Genomic DNA, 15,619 nt, shown 5'->3' on the forward strand with positions numbered 1-15,619 from the left:
CTACCTTTTGGAAAGCACGGCAGGGAAGGGCCGGGTAATGAAGCTTGTCACATGGATGGGCGAGCGCTACAGTCTTTTAGGAGCATCTCCAGTTAGGAGCTGTAAGCGCAGTAAAAGATTCACTTCGGTTCGAATCCCCCATTACTAGGAGGCCATGCACAGCGTGCTTGTGGTACCCAGGCGCTGCTCCGTGGCCTGCGCTTTACTAGACGAGCATCACACTAAATGGGCAGATCTTATGGTCGGTCCCTGCTCTCTTCCAACCTCACATGCGAATCTCTCTTTTTTCAAAGGCCGAGCGGTGATATTGAATTACTAAAGAAGAAACTAACAAGCCACGGTGCAAGTCGATGCTGAGGGTCGGAAAGTCAAAGCTTCATCTGATTTAGGTTTCATTCTGCGTTGATCAATATTTTGTTTATAGTAAAGTTTGGGGAGCGCAGGCGGCAATTTGAGAAGCCAAAAGTGAGACCCAACGGTTTAAATAGTGATCTGATTCCTCCTGAGGGACAAGTGGTCCGATATGTTTGGAGTGGTGGCATTGGAAAGGGATGATCATCAAATGAAAACCTGAGCAGGAGGGGCCCACCCAGCTCTCCAGGGCAATATAATCTCCCAAAGACGAGGGCTGCAGAGGAAGGGAAGGTGTAACTGATGAGCAGGGACACCACCAAGCATGAAGAGCTGCTGGGCTCAGCTGACAGAGCACAGATGTGTAACAGCAGGGCGTGGAGTACTTAGTAAAACAGGGAATACATGTTAGAAGACCTTCTGAATTGTACATATGAGATGTCTGCCTCACAGGGATTCTGCCGTGTACGAACACTGAACCCCAATACTGCCGACATGCTGAAGTGCCTTCTACTGTGTGTTCATCTTCTCTGTGTTGCTCTGCCCAGCCCTCGCCCCTCCCCCCCCTGTAATGCCAGGCCCTGCACATGCTGGCCTTGCCGCCTTCTATGTTTTCCTCTTGTGCCGCCTCCACCTGTTTTCTTTATTTTCTGTCTTGCTGGCCCCCTTCAGCAACCGGCCCTCCCCACCTCTCTCCGGACCACTCGGTGGTAATTAACTTAACTATTCAGCAGAAGAAGTGCCCTGCTGTGCACAGGCACTTCCGGAAAGTGATGTGACATCCCGCAAACGGGAGGTGCAGTGTGCAGAGAACGGGGAATGAAGGAAAAGGCAAGGGGTGACAAGTGGAATGAAAAGCCTCCCATGTTAAAACAAAAACAAAACAAACATGCTACTTGCTTCAACTAACAAAACATGTGCCAGCCTTCGACATATCACTGGAACCAGAAACGACAATGAACTGTAGTTACATTTATGGTTTCAATATTATTAGGATATTGTCAATGAGAGCTTAATGTGCAGGAAGAAAATGAGACACGAACAATGAGAATGACATTCAATGCTGAAAACAAATGCAGTTCAATAATGAATGGCCATTTCAGCTGTACGCACAATAACCCAAAGCCCGGGTCTCTCTACGCAGCGCTGCAGAAACAACCATCACCGAAAGCAAAGAGTCTATAATAGCTCCGTGTGACAAGGCCTGGCTCGGTTTGAGGTGGATTCTGACGTCAATGACTACATGGCTCCCTTAATGCACATTATCAAGCCATCACTCTCACCTATGTGGTACTCCTAGCTCGCAACCCTGGCAAAGGCTGCATTCATGCAACTTCTTTCAGATACAGGCCTTACAACTAATTAAATGAATATATTTCATTTTATGCTAAACAAATGTAATCACATAGGTTATAAAAGGTATGGTTGTAAATAAATCACTTTTTACCTACCCGGTCTTGTCTCCAAAATGACTCTGCAGCAGTGACTCGCTGAACTGGGTGAGCTGGCCCATGTACTCCACCCCGAGGACTTCACACACGGACACGCCCAGCTTTCCTCCCAAGTGCCGACTAGTGAGTGAAAGAGAATGGGGGGAAAACGTGACACTGATGAAAAAAAGTGCAGAAAGGAGCAGTCAGGGGCAAAACAAGGCAGTTCACTTTTTCCCGCCAACACTCAAGCTGCTGAGATACTAAGTAAGTGAGCTAAACCGCAGCCCCTACACTCAACTACAGAAAAAGAATATATCAGGAACCGTTATTTGGGGTTGCAAATGTTAAGACGGGGCATAATTTACAGGGTGGCTCCTGAAGCAGCCAAGAACAACAGTCAGCAGAGCTGGTAGGTTTCAGAAGGGTGAAGTGTTGATCCCAGACTGCTAAAACCATATTCCCATCTGCCTCGAGGCACACTCGATGCCTCAGGCACACCGAGCTCCTCAGACCCTTGTGCTCCAGTTGTCCAGAATAGAAGACCAAATGGAAATCAGCACCTTCAGAAGCTGTACTTGTGCCTCCAAGGAAGACAGCGTTGGCAAGCCTGCACCATCCCTGGGTTCTCTGGTGCCATCATGTAGCTCTAAAAGACAGAGGTTTTGCCTGTTAACCCTTCCAGCTAGGTTACAATGGTTCACTATATCTCTATTATGGTTCTGAACAGTTTGAAACATCTCCTCAGTTCTATACCAGGAGATGTCTGCCTAAAGACACAGTTAGAATGTAACCCTACATCCTAGCCCACAGTAAGTACTGGTCTAGCCAGTGCCCATGCCATTGTCACACACTGATAGTGAATGGTCCATTTCTAGATTAAAGCCCACAGAGTTTGGTACTTTCCAGGTACTCCATAGTAGATACTGACTACCTACACCCGTTGTCCCAACCAACTACCAGGTGACAATAGTCTGCATTGAACTGAGCAGAGACTTTTGAAACTTCCCTTTAAGCTACTTGTATCACCTAGAAAACTTGGGCAAGACCTTGACAGTTTGGGCTGGAAATACACATGCATGGTCACAGAATCACAGTTATTCCGTTTTGTAAACAGTCACTAAAGTCATTAAATGAGAGCACTGGGCGTATTCCAGCAAGTAAGCTACAACTCTTTCCCAATGACAGTCTCCGGTAGAAAAGAACGAGCCCAGAGCTGTTCCACACTACTGAAATACTGTCCCATAGGATTAGATGCGGTTAGAGCATAATGAGATTTTAGAATGAAGCATGTAAATGCCAGGAATACATTTTTGGTTCCACTTCTGCCCTAGAAAATCTTACCAACTGCTTTTCTTTGTGCATATTATTTGTGCCTGTAGTAAGACAGATACTGTTTACTGTTCTTTAAAGTTATACCACTGTTTGCAAACTGATATTCGACGTTTTTGTCTGTGCACAACCTGCTAACCATATTGCATTAAAGAACTTTTTGGAAGTCTGAAAGAAACTTTTCCAACGCTCCCCTAGGGTAATTCGTTTTTTTACCTCAACCACTCACTACAACAGTAAGCCACGTCTGGTTGACTTAGCAACCCCTGCAGTCAGGTGCCAAAATGTACCAATGGTGCCCACCTGGAGTGGAATAGCCTAGACCAGCAGTGGTAAAGAACAGCATCCACCAATCAACTGTCCAATCACAACAGATTTTCAGAAGCACTTCAAAACCCTTAGATATGGAGCTGATTCTTCCATACGCATCTTTAAAAGCACTCTCTGCATCTCAGAGATACCAGTCAAACTTCTCCTCCCACAAGTGTGAGTAGTCTCTACTGCATCACAGCAATGCTGGCCACACTCCTATGTCCCCACGTGTGAAAGCTGCATCTCTGCAGAAGGGGGAGATCTGCCCACTCTGTAAAAGATGCCTCTAAGCCAGGGGTCTTCAAACTTTTTAATGCCGCACCCCCCCTGTGGAAAAATAAAAATCATTGCCCCCCCTCCCCCCCAGAATTTTTCACAATTATTTTAGAAAGAAGGCAATGTTTAAATAGGTCTAAACCTATTTAAATATTGCAGTTAAGTACTGTTACCTTTTTAAAACTGCAATAACATGCTCCTGCTTAAAACAAAGGCATGTTATCTGTATAATATTTCTTTTGGCCAGACGTTGGCGCCCCCCCTAGGATCACTTGAGGCCCCCCAGTTTGAAGACCTCTGTGCTGTAAGCAGTATGGGATAGATCCCTTAATCACAGATAAGACGGTCACTTCTGCGTCTCAGCAGTGAGACAAGTTTCTGCTCCCACCTGTATGAGCCGCCGTGTAGGCCTGATCACTTCGCCTACAGCACCTCAGCAGTGTGGGACACGTTTTGAAAGCTGATCTGCGGAATCTCAGGTCTATGGGACAGTCCGTCCCGCCTCCGGAAGCAAAGCTTTGCTACATTCCATCACTATGGACCAGGCCCTGTGACCCGCAGCTGCCTCTGCTGAATGTCTGCAATGCAAGCAAGCTCAGCTCACAGCGGTGGTGAAAACTGCCTCTGCTCTATGCCTTCGCATAAGGGATTTAAACTCAAGTAACTATACAATTGATGGAACTGGACAGCCTTACGAGACATAAACTCCAATGCAAGTTTCTTGGCCCTTTCAAAGTTCATTGTTTCCATCTACTGCAGAGGTTCCCAATCTGTGCGCCGTGGCACCCTGGTGCGCCTCCAAAACTACCCAGGGTGCCACGACGTGAATCCTCAATATTCCGAGTGCAATTTATTTCGTTTTTCAAGCTGGCTTTCAAACATGTTTTGCTAAGATGAAACTCCCTCTAGTACCACTAGATGGCAGTGCGACATGCAAAATAGCACAGGAATTGCTCCTATCTGTCAGAACAGTTAACACAAATTTTGAGCAATGCAGAAATAAAAACAGAGGCACGTTTTGGACTTTAGTATGTACGATGTCACTTTTAAGGAAATTGTGGTATTGTTTTAATAATATATTTTATTTAATCCTGAAGGGCACTGTTTTTAGTCTTGTTAATGTTAGTTGGTGGGAAGACGTTTTAACATCTCTTGTAGTGTATGAATAAGTTCTTATAACTATGATAGTATGGAACAGGTTTCATGCATAAATGTGTTTTTACTTTTTTGATATGGTGTTATGTGGACCTCCATCAGAGTTTTGTACCATAATAAAAACTGAATTGACACGAACTGTGACACACGACTATAGTGAGAAGGAATCAGAGACTGTAGACAAATACTGAGGTCTGAGACAGGAGAGTGCAAAGACTCTAGAAGAGACAGAAGCAGAGTTAAGATAATGGTGGCTGCTGGAACATTTATTAAAGTACTTTAGTAAAGTATTTGAAAGTGAAATATAGTAGAGCTGATTAGTGGAGCTGCATTCTTATATATCAAAAGTAGCTCCTTAATTACTAGAATGACTTAAAAGAGAGCTCCCTGTGCTGGAGGCAATTTTTAAGGAACAAAACATAGTTTTAAAGAAAATCATTATGCGGACCACAGTGCTGAAGAGCATTGTTTCTGTCTTAACCAATGAAAGTTTTTTTATTTTTTATTAAACAACTGTTATATTTTTATTTTATTTTCCTACATCTATGATTATAATACCTTCATAGTTCCTACCAAGTATTTTTGAGGGAACAAAATGGAAGAACTCCATAGGCCGGGCTTACAAGCCCCCCCCCGCCAAAACAAAAATACCACAGTGGGGAGCCGCAGCCAACGGCCAATAGGTCGAGGGAGCCACGGGTCGAAAAAGTTTGGGGACCACTGGTCTACTGCATGATCCACGATAGACAAAATGCGATTCTGGCTCATAAGAGGTCATTATCATAGGAAGAACATATACTGCTGGCAAAGCATGTTAGCAGGCTGAGGGGCGGCGCTTAGGTGAGAACAGTTCTCATGACAAGAGGAGCCCCCACAGTCACAACACAGAAATGACGAGAGGAGATTTTAAGGGACGATTCTCCAGCTGGAAAAGCACCGAGTTTAAGGGGAATGGTCCTTAAAAAAAAAAAATAAAAAAAAAAATGTGTATTCTTGCCACATTCTCAATTTGCCGGCCCGGCTTCATCACACCCTAAAACCATTCTTTGCTGCCACAAAATAAATGTTGGGGTCCGAGTGTGAAAATATACCTCCAGTTATGGAAGTCGGTGCTAGGGGCTCTCTAAGTCGTGGACTGTGCAAAGCGCTATCTGACCATGGATGGCGATTTAATAAATTCTAAACTTGATCATGTCCGTGCCTTCTGTTTGTGCCCTCCTCTACCAACTTGGCTGACTATAAGTGGCTGAGAATGACATGAAAATACTTTTTTTCCTGAAGCAAAAAACAAAAAGAAAAGATGTAACAACACTTGTGCAGATAGCCTTGTACCGGCTCCCAGTTTGAAAGCTCGCGGAGTTCAAGATTTTATGCTAAAGTACAAATGGTTCAATGAGGATTCTAACGAGCCAGCCACACCGTGTCCTAGCACATGCACGGTGGCATGTTTACCACCATCGGATGATCACCTCTTCGGGTGAGACGGACCCCCCTCAAACGAGCAGCACAGCTGTGGGTCTCTCTCCCACTGCACGCCCGAGAGGAAGGCTGGGGGTCTACTCTTCACCTGAACTCTCCATGGACTTGTGGCCCTCGATATGATCATTATCTGATCGCCACCAAAACGCGGTTTAGTTTATTGTGGGAGAATTCGTGTGCGGCGTGACGCCAACTGACAATGACTGAATCTGAATCTCAGAGGCAGAGCTCATGTCCCTCCGGCCAATACATGAAAGCATTAGAAGTGACGGCGAAAGGTAAAGTGCTGGCTCATCATTTGCTGCAAGGGGTCATATTTCAGGGGGCGCAACAGGCCCTTTGGTACTACATGGGGGGCAAAAGAAACCTGAGCAGCCCCTCGGTAATACAGATTGTGGCGGCACACAGAGCTATGCCACGGTTTTATGGGGGCATTCCTTCATTAGCACGGGCGAGGGGCTCCAATGCTACTGAGGGAAACACTTTGCCTGTACCGTGTTACGGGTGTGGATAGAGAGAGGCCACCAGAGATGTGCCCCCGCCCCCCCCCCTGCAAGGAGCAAGAGCGGAGCCATGAACCCCCAGACATGCCCCGTGCCTCAAACAGCCGGTCTGCCCCGCTGCTATGGGGCGTCTGCTAAGGGCGCCCAGACCAAGTCTGCACCCAATGAAACGTGCGCCCTAAACACTCTAGGATTTCTAGAGCCTGTACTCTCATTTTATGATGGGATAACGGGGACCAAGTCCCAGGGTGCAAGGCAAAGCAAAAACCTGGATGGGATGAACTGCTCACGCATGGATCTGGGAAACCCGAGAGCTCTGTGAAGGGTAAGCCTTCTTCTTCAAACAAGTACCGCCCCTGTGATGGATGCCCGGCTGCGGGTCCCTTTGCCCTGCATCATCTCCTGCCCGTGCGGTGCGCCTTCGCTCTAGCCTCACCCCTTGTATAGCGCCCCCTTCCTCTGCAGCTTCGGGTGCACTACAAACCCACACACATGATTCATCCAATCACCCGTGCAACATTCAGGCATTGCACGTGGTGGTCCTTACATTAGAAAACTTTGATCCAAAATAGAAAAATGTATAATTGTTGCAAAAACACAATTGAACTAGATCTTAAGTCTCACCTGCGAGGTGTAACAACAATAGGGAGAAAATTAAGTAACATTTAAAAAGGGACAGAAATAGCGGACGCACAAAAAAAGAGAAAAAATACTTTAAAAGGAACAGGCGAGTATTAGGGTTTAGGAAAACACAGTTAATGGGTAGTTAAGAGTAGGAGAACTAAAAGGATAAAGCGAAAAAGGGAATACGCCAAATAAGTACATGAAATGTGTGCGCACGTGTGTATAGGAACTTTGGAAACTTATTGAGAATAAGGGTCTTATATACCCACAAATAATGAAAAAAAAAAATCCGAAACAAAAAAGTAACAGAACAGTTGGTGGTGCAACACCGCCATCTACAGACAAAATAAAAAAACGACAAATAATAACGGATGAAACCGATGACATTCATCCGTTATTAATGACAAAACATGGGCGATCAAACCCGAAAATAATTACTCCGCTATTAAATCTCCCAAGATTAATGTTAGGGTAATTTATGGGTGTGAAATTATCACGTGGAACCGCAATTAAAAGTAAACTAATGATTTGTGGCCATGGGCGTCCACACTGAAGATGCATTCATGATCTGGCCACTGAAGCACTTTTAGATTTGGAGGGACTGGGCGGAGTTCAGGTGTATACAGCTAGAGATATGGGCTATTGAAGAGGCTCCTCGTTTGAGGGGGGCGCAGACAATATCCACGTGCCACCATGAGGAATGGGACATACAGTATTGTATGCAGATTTGGTAACTTGTGTTCTGTGATGATTCCTACATTTTATTAGTCTGTTGATGCACCACTGTATTTTAAAACTGCGCTTGATGCATTTCTTCGTTCCTGCGTTGTAAAAATTATTTTAAAAGTTTTTTTAATTTAAAAAAAAGTTTATAAAAAAAAAAGTTACCAAAAAAAAAAAAAAGTAAAAAAAAAAAAGAAGGAAAAAACGTTTAGGTTATCGTTTTTAGTTTTAGGTAGCGCTGGTGTTCCAGAGATGTCCTGGACATTATGTCCGATGACTTGAACCCTACTGAATATTTTTCACATTCGATTTCTATTGATGACAATAAACTGTCTTTTCTAAAAACACAGGAGGTGTTTATGTGACCAGACAGGGAGCCTGAGAATACTTCATGTCTGATGGAGGGGTGGCACCAAATGATGCCACAGTGCCTCTCTCAGGCAGAGGGGGCGCTGCGAACATCACTCTCCACCGGCGCTTTAAATGCGAAAAAGTAAGTGCAGGTACTCATTAACATGAACTAGTAGGGTGGTGGGCGGGGCTAGGGGCGGAGCTAAGAGCAAGCCAGGAGGATACTTTATGGCATATACCAGTTGCGGCACCACGGCCCTTGAGAAATGTGTTTAAACAAACAAAACAAGCTAACCCGTTACACAAAATGAAAGCGAAACACAATGCTATTTATCGTAATGCCATGCTGTTATTTGCTGTCGTTTCGCACAATACTATATATTCTTGAAGGTGCACACACAGAAGAAACAAGCAGACGCGCGCACACACAAAGCATTCCACAGTCCTCAGTGTTCCGATTCTCTCCCTCTTTAATTCGCCTTTCTCTCACACAAAGACACACACATACAAGTAGGCAAGCACACATACATAAGCAGACCATCGTTCAAGAGACTCCGGTGGGATCAAAGCCATTTTAAACTTTCCTTCCATGGCTTTCTTAGTTGTCACTGTCAGCGGGGCTGCCTCCATTCCTGTGTTTGCACAAAAGCACACGAGTGTGTAAATGGGATTGACAGCACAGGGCCTGAATGGACCCTGTTCTGTGAAACACAGCGTGATGGTGAGTACCCACACATTAGACACAATCCCCCGAATAGCTCAGCGGGGGTCAGTTTAGAGCTACAGAAGCACCTTAGCTGTCAGAGGCGGGTTCAACTCCGAGAGCCTAGTGCTCACCGGCACTAGCAGCTTTCGGGAGTACCGGTACTCTCCTGGCAGCAGAGAAGTGCCGGTACTCAGAGTGAAAAAAATAAAAACTGCCGGTACTCAGTACCTGTGAGCACCGGCACCTTTAAAGCACGGTTCTCCACAGGAAAGAGAAGGAAATCAGTATAAGTCACAAATAGATACATGTACAACAGAAGGGCTCCCACAGCCACGGACTCACATCTTGCTGACAGGGAGCTGGCCGAAAAGCTGGGGCACCGAGCCCATTGGCACCAGTGTCTGTCGGTTCGGCTTGTTTATTCCGCAGGCCAATTTGGACAACATCTAAAAGGCGAAATGTACATACAGTATAAACAACAAATTTACAGTCATGATTCACCAATGTGCATTCTATTAATCTACTGTTGGCAGACATGGTTGGTAAGGCAGCCAAATTTACTTATCTGAAAATCAGGCTGTGGCATGACAGCCCTGTCACCAAAAACATCCCTCTTCGCAGGTTCCAATTTCCATGCTTGTGTCAGAGGGTTTCCCTTTTGCATTGATTTAAGGTTTCCTCTAACCAGAGATGGCAAAACCCTGAAAAATTCAACAGGCCTTACCCATGAACATCTTACTGCAGCAAAACAGTCACCATGCCCACGACAGGCCCATGGCGAGAGATGAAGGGTTCGAACACCCAGCAGGACAAGAGGGGGCCCGAGGGGCAGTGGAAAGAGAGGGGCTTAAAACACAATATTGTTCAAACTAACCAACATTTTTAACGCCTCCTAAACAGAGTGTGTTTGTTTTAGTCAGTCTGGACATGTAAAAATCTCAGGTGAAAACCAACAAACACTTCGCATTAGCGACTGAAAGCACCTGTACCCAACTATTTACTGCAGAATACATTTTTAGGGGGGTTGTAACACCCCAACACTCCCCCTGGAGCTATGCCCCTGCTTGCTCCATGATTCTCTGAACAGTTCATCGGCGGCTGCTTTTAGTGTGCCACTGGGCCTCAGTGTTGGTGTGTTTGAAAGCACCTGCAGAACACACGCCGGAGCACCCTGTGTACCTGGCTGCACAGGGTAGAAACTGAAACACGCGCTGCTCTCATCCCCACCACCGGGCAGAGTCCAGAAATACCAAAGTTAAGGGCTACCTTGTTGTGCGCAATCCCTGCGGAGCACTGGAAGCCGGTCTCCGCCTCCACGGCGGCTCTCATCTCCTCCACGATGGCTGCGCCCACGGTCAGCTGCAGATCCGGGCTGCTGGCGTCTCCGAAGGGGAGAGAGTCCAACCACTGCTGGACACCGCGCTGCCGGACCGCCTCTGGGCAGAGACAGAAGAGAGCAAAAACAGAGAAGCCAGTCAATGCAGGGATCTGGGATTCTAGGACGCACACGAAACATGCAGTTATTGTTTTTCTGGCTTCTCTTGTCACGTAAGCCTCCCACACAGCTCGATAATAGTCCGCACAGAACTTTCTTATGTTCTCAGTTGCAATTCTGAGTCTCCACTTTTTCAGTGGCCAATAAACCTAAGGACCGTGGCCTGGCCAACAGAGGAAATCTTATCGACCATGAGCTCATAATTCTTTAACAATCAGACATTCTCAGAAGCCCACAAAACCTATGAACCCAATAACCACTCAGTTAAGCCATTTGTGGATCTCTGGCTCCAAACATGTCCCCCGGAGCCTTAACCTGGAAGGGGGCAAGCTTGTTGGAAGCTAAAATGTCCTAGAGTTAACCTTTAAAATGCTTCCTCTACATAAGGAGGGGTAGATGACAGTATTACTAAAAAATGGCTTCAACCATGCCAAGCTCTTTGCATAAAGTCACCAATTAGACTTAATCACTTATCCAATGATGAGGAAGGGAGCTGAACATGCTAGATGCTCGCCTTCCCTTAGCTAGTCTTTGTTACGCACCTATCCGTCTCCATCAGCCTATCCTGATTTACACGAGCTTCCTCAATTCTTTCGTGAAACAGCAAAACATATTTCATGTAAGAGCCAGAGTAATTACCAGTGACTAAGATTCATTCGAGTATTCCACCCATTACATTTCTTTTCTACAGTGCACCTGTGACTACCAACAGCAACTTGGTGCAAACTCGTCCAGCAGTGAAAGAAAAAGGCCTTCCAGTTTTTGAAGACACCATTTCTTTAAGTAAAAATAACTGCTTAGAAGCATAAACAATGCAAGTGTATAAGAGTGGGTTAAAACAAGTCTAGCTGTGTCGAACACAAGCTTTTCAAGCAAATCTCTATCTCAACTAACATGGACTGAAGAACAAAGAGAATTGAGGCAAACTGGCACATCTTCCTTCAGATGATCAGGGTAGAAGGGGGATTTACAAAAGCGCCAATGAGAACATAATGCTTCTACAAATTCGGACACCTCACTTTCAATATGTGGCCATGGAACTCAATGTGGCATGGCAAAGTTCCTTGAGAACTCAAACAAAAGAGCCCAGTCAGTCTTTTTGGAAGTCCTCTGGCTGAAATGGGAAGCAATGACCCAACAGTGTAAGGAGACGAGAGTGGGATTCAACTGTGCTGACAACATAGTAGGCTCTGGGTGTCCATCTACAAAAGAGCCCTCGTCCCTGCCACCAAGCCCTGAACTGGCAGGCGCTACCTTACTAACAAGCACCAACTGTTGCTTTCTTCACAGTCAACCTGTTTTTCGCTATAGATTTATTAAGAAGCGTCCCTTAATTTCCAGGAGGAAGAATCGACCTGACTACACTGAAATGTTTCAAGAGAGACCAAGCAAAGGCTACCTTTGGAGGCAGCAGCACTGATCTCTTCTTTCCAGCCATCCTCCTCTGAGCTGCTTGGGTAACCCTGAACGTAGGTGCGGGACAGCGCGGATGCAGAGACGGGACGTCCAGACATCTGTTTCAGTCTCTCCTGCACCGCAGAAGTCAGGTCGATGAACGCCTCATCGATGCTCGCTCTCTCGACCACAGCAAACCGGGACATCACCTCGATGACTTCGACGCTGGCCTCTCTGTACCTAATATAACAGGCAAGGGATCTCATTACTACAAATGATTAAGGCTTAAGGGTCTCAGTGGCACAGACACAAACAATTATACACACCCTTTCAGGTAATTATGATTTGATTACATTAACCATCCAATGCCTTGTCCTAAACATTTTCTTGCTGCCTGGTCACAGCTTCACTCCCCCATTCCATGAACCAACATGAAGGTCCCAGGTTAGGAAATAATATAAGAACACACTTCACCTTAACCGAAGCAACACAGAGGGTGACCGTGGAATAAGTAGGAGACAGTAAAGAAAACCTTTACGAATCAATTCTACATTTGTTAACTCTGGTACTGTTACCAGAGTACCATTTAAGGAAGAAACAACCATCTGTTTTCTGCCGAGAGGAGACCAGCTTCCTGCAGATAACACGGGGGTGCACCAATGTTCTGAAAGAGCCAGCTATTAAACTCAATATATTTATTCACAAAAACATGGAATTACTCCTGCCCGACAGCTGCACCCGGGGAACGTATTGCTTCTTTGGAGAAAACACTTTTAGTACCTCGTGCAATCATTTATTATATCAAAAAGCACAGCTTGGGCATTTAACACTAAGGGCTATGCTATTCATGCCTCAGATTTGGTTATCTCCAGACGAACGCAAAAGGGCTTTCTGTTATCAAAGACAGGGGACAGCATTCTGCAGTGGATCTGAAAATGATACATGCATAAAAGAGAACGTGCTTGGCTGAAGTATTAAAATAATGCCAGTCTCTATGCTTACGAAGCTCAATGACGAATTAATGCCTAGCACTAGTGAAATAACACCAACTGTTGGTGAAGAGCTTGAATTGATAGTTTATTTCAATATAGAGCATCAACTGCATTAATTTAGCAGCAACTCCCATTATCTGCTTACTGTGCTTTTTAAAATGCTTGCAGATGATGGTTTTATTGTGATAATCTCAGTTATTCTTATGCCTACACACTGCACATTTTAATATTTATGGTCCGACTTACTTAGTGAGGTCTGCTTTCCCACGAGATTCACGGACACGAGCAAGCTGTAAGTCCGCACACAGCTTCTTGGCATCGTTCGCCCACATAGTTTTGGTAATTCCAAATGCTCGGGCTTCATAGCTGACTGCTATTATACTGCAAGACAAGAAAATCCAAGGAAAACCAGACAGAAATACTTGTCAGCAAATTTAGAAATTAACTGGTAGAAATCGGAGTTCCTGCGTCAGCACAGACGCAATGCACAAGAAATAAGCGGCGAACAGTTGTCTACATCAGTGGTTCCCAACCTTTTGATTTCTGTGGACCCCCACTTTAACATTAATGGAACCCAGGGACCCCCACTGAATCATCATGGGAATCCGGGGACCCCCGCCTGAGTCATTACTGGAAGCTGGGGACCTAATTTGTCAATATTTGTTAATATTTTTTTTAGTTTTCTAGGCTCTCGCGGACCCCCTGAGAAGGCTTCGCGGACTCCCAGGGGTCCCCCGACTACAGGTTGGGAACCACTGGTCTACATGTTTAGGCTCAAAGCGGCACTCACCCGCCACCTTTAAACGTCTTGTACTGCACGACAACGCATGGCTTGTTCTTCAGGGCAGGGTTCAATTTCTGCTCCACCTGAACGTAGAAGCAGTCCATGTCAACCAATGCCACAACTCGCTCCGTGCCGCGCTCCATACCTGCGCAGCCCTTAGTGACAGATTGTCGTAGACCAGACACAGCTCCAGACACTAGAGACAGAAAGCAAAAGATGGGCTTAAATCATCGATGGCAGGTGTGCCCCACAGACTGTGGCAAATACAGAAAGTCTGCAGCTGAACTACAATGGGTGGGCAGAGGCACATTTTAGTAGACAGCCTGAGAAAGGGTTACATGCAATCTACCTACTTTCTTTGAGTAGATCCCTCCTAAACTTTCACAATTTGTGACCGACAAGTCTACCAGAGCTGTGGAGCTTTGTATGCCATCTCTGTGGGGAACGCAATTTTCCTAGACTCTAAAATAAACGTTTAGCCCAGGCCTGCAGTGACACAAACAGCTTATGGTGAGACTCTGTGCACGACCTGTACTGGGGCCTCAATCTAAAAACATAAGTATGTTACGAAAAAAATGCAACTGCAGCAGTCATATTCACAGTAGACTCATACAAAACAGGACCATGACTAGGCTGGAGGAAGGAATTTGCATGGGCCACAGTATAAGTGAAATACTGCACCACATTTAGACACTATACATAGTACACAAAGGCACCCACTGAAGTGCCCCAAATTACTCTATCAGGTGACCAGATACTACATTCTTTCTTGCAGGCCCCAAAGTCGACATGCTACTTTAGGAGATACACTAGTGATGACTGGCCACAGCATAGGAAACCAAAGTCTACTATAAGTGAGTCACCAGTTCCCACAGTATCCAAAGATCTTCGCCTTCCACAGCTCACTTATTTCAAACTCTTTATGGAGCTTATCATTAACAAAACCCTTTGAATACATGCTCATTCCTGCAAGACGTTGTGACAGTCACCACTCTGGCCCAGTTTGAAGTGCACTGATGGGTAAACGTAACAACTGGAACATGCTAAAGTGCTACAAATTCTTTCAAACAACACAGCTTGATCACATCAATGCAGATCCTCCAAGAAGATTTCCTCACTTCACTAGACTTACATGATATACACAAAAGATGTCATAACTGCAGTGTTCATCACTAGAAGTGGGCAAGCCAGAAAATTCATAGGGAGCGCAGTGAAAGGATCTAAAACTTGAAGAGCCAAAGCAGAAGCTGAGAAATCGAATGTCAGCATGTAAACGAAACAGCAAACTTCCTGTGAACATGTGATAAAGACTGTTTCAGACTAAAAAGTGTTATATCTTGAACGCTTGTGTTTTGCTTTAGTACTGAGAGGAACTGGATGTGGTATACGGTGTGGTTGTGCAACCTAACCATCTAATACACTTACCACCCCCTTTAGGTCCAGTAGGTTTCATTTGTTTAACCCGCTAGCTCAACCCTGGGTAGCTGTGGCTCTGAGAAGCAAGGCTTACACAAAAGAAACAAGTGTAAAGCATTTAACCAGCACCAAAACAACTGAAGAAGAAATAACAGCCACTTGAGAAATTGACACCAATTTAAAACAAGCATTTACAATACAATGGGTCTTGCATTTGCTCGAATTAGGGCTATTAGCGTAGTAAATTGCTAACTGGGCTTTTCTTGCCACATAAATTGAAAATAAAAAGTAAAAC

At 45.2% G+C, this 15,619-nt stretch overlaps 1 protein-coding gene across 3 annotated transcripts in view; it reads right to left on the reverse strand.

Annotated features, from left to right (window-relative positions):
- POLH (DNA polymerase eta) overlaps window positions 1–15,619 on the reverse strand; it is a 76,154-nt gene that overhangs the window by 49,615 nt on the left and 10,920 nt on the right. For all 3 annotated transcript variants that reach the window (XM_069236250.1, XM_069236249.1, XM_069236248.1), the window contains exons 2-7: window positions 13,915–14,104; window positions 13,371–13,505; window positions 12,137–12,372; window positions 10,509–10,678; window positions 9,585–9,688; window positions 1,803–1,922 (exon numbers count right to left, since the gene is read on the reverse strand). In XM_069236250.1, coding sequence (XP_069092351.1) covers window positions 1,803–1,922; window positions 9,585–9,688; window positions 10,509–10,678; window positions 12,137–12,372; window positions 13,371–13,505; window positions 13,915–14,051 — 902 coding nt within the window. In that variant the 5' untranslated portion in view covers window positions 14,052–14,104. The remainder of the gene's footprint in view (window positions 1–1,802; window positions 1,923–9,584; window positions 9,689–10,508; window positions 10,679–12,136; window positions 12,373–13,370; window positions 13,506–13,914; window positions 14,105–15,619) is intronic.

Source organism: Pleurodeles waltl, chromosome 5 (genome assembly GCF_031143425.1).
Source record: "Pleurodeles waltl isolate 20211129_DDA chromosome 5, aPleWal1.hap1.20221129, whole genome shotgun sequence".
NCBI classification, from domain to species: Eukaryota; Metazoa; Chordata; class Amphibia; order Caudata; family Salamandridae; genus Pleurodeles; species Pleurodeles waltl.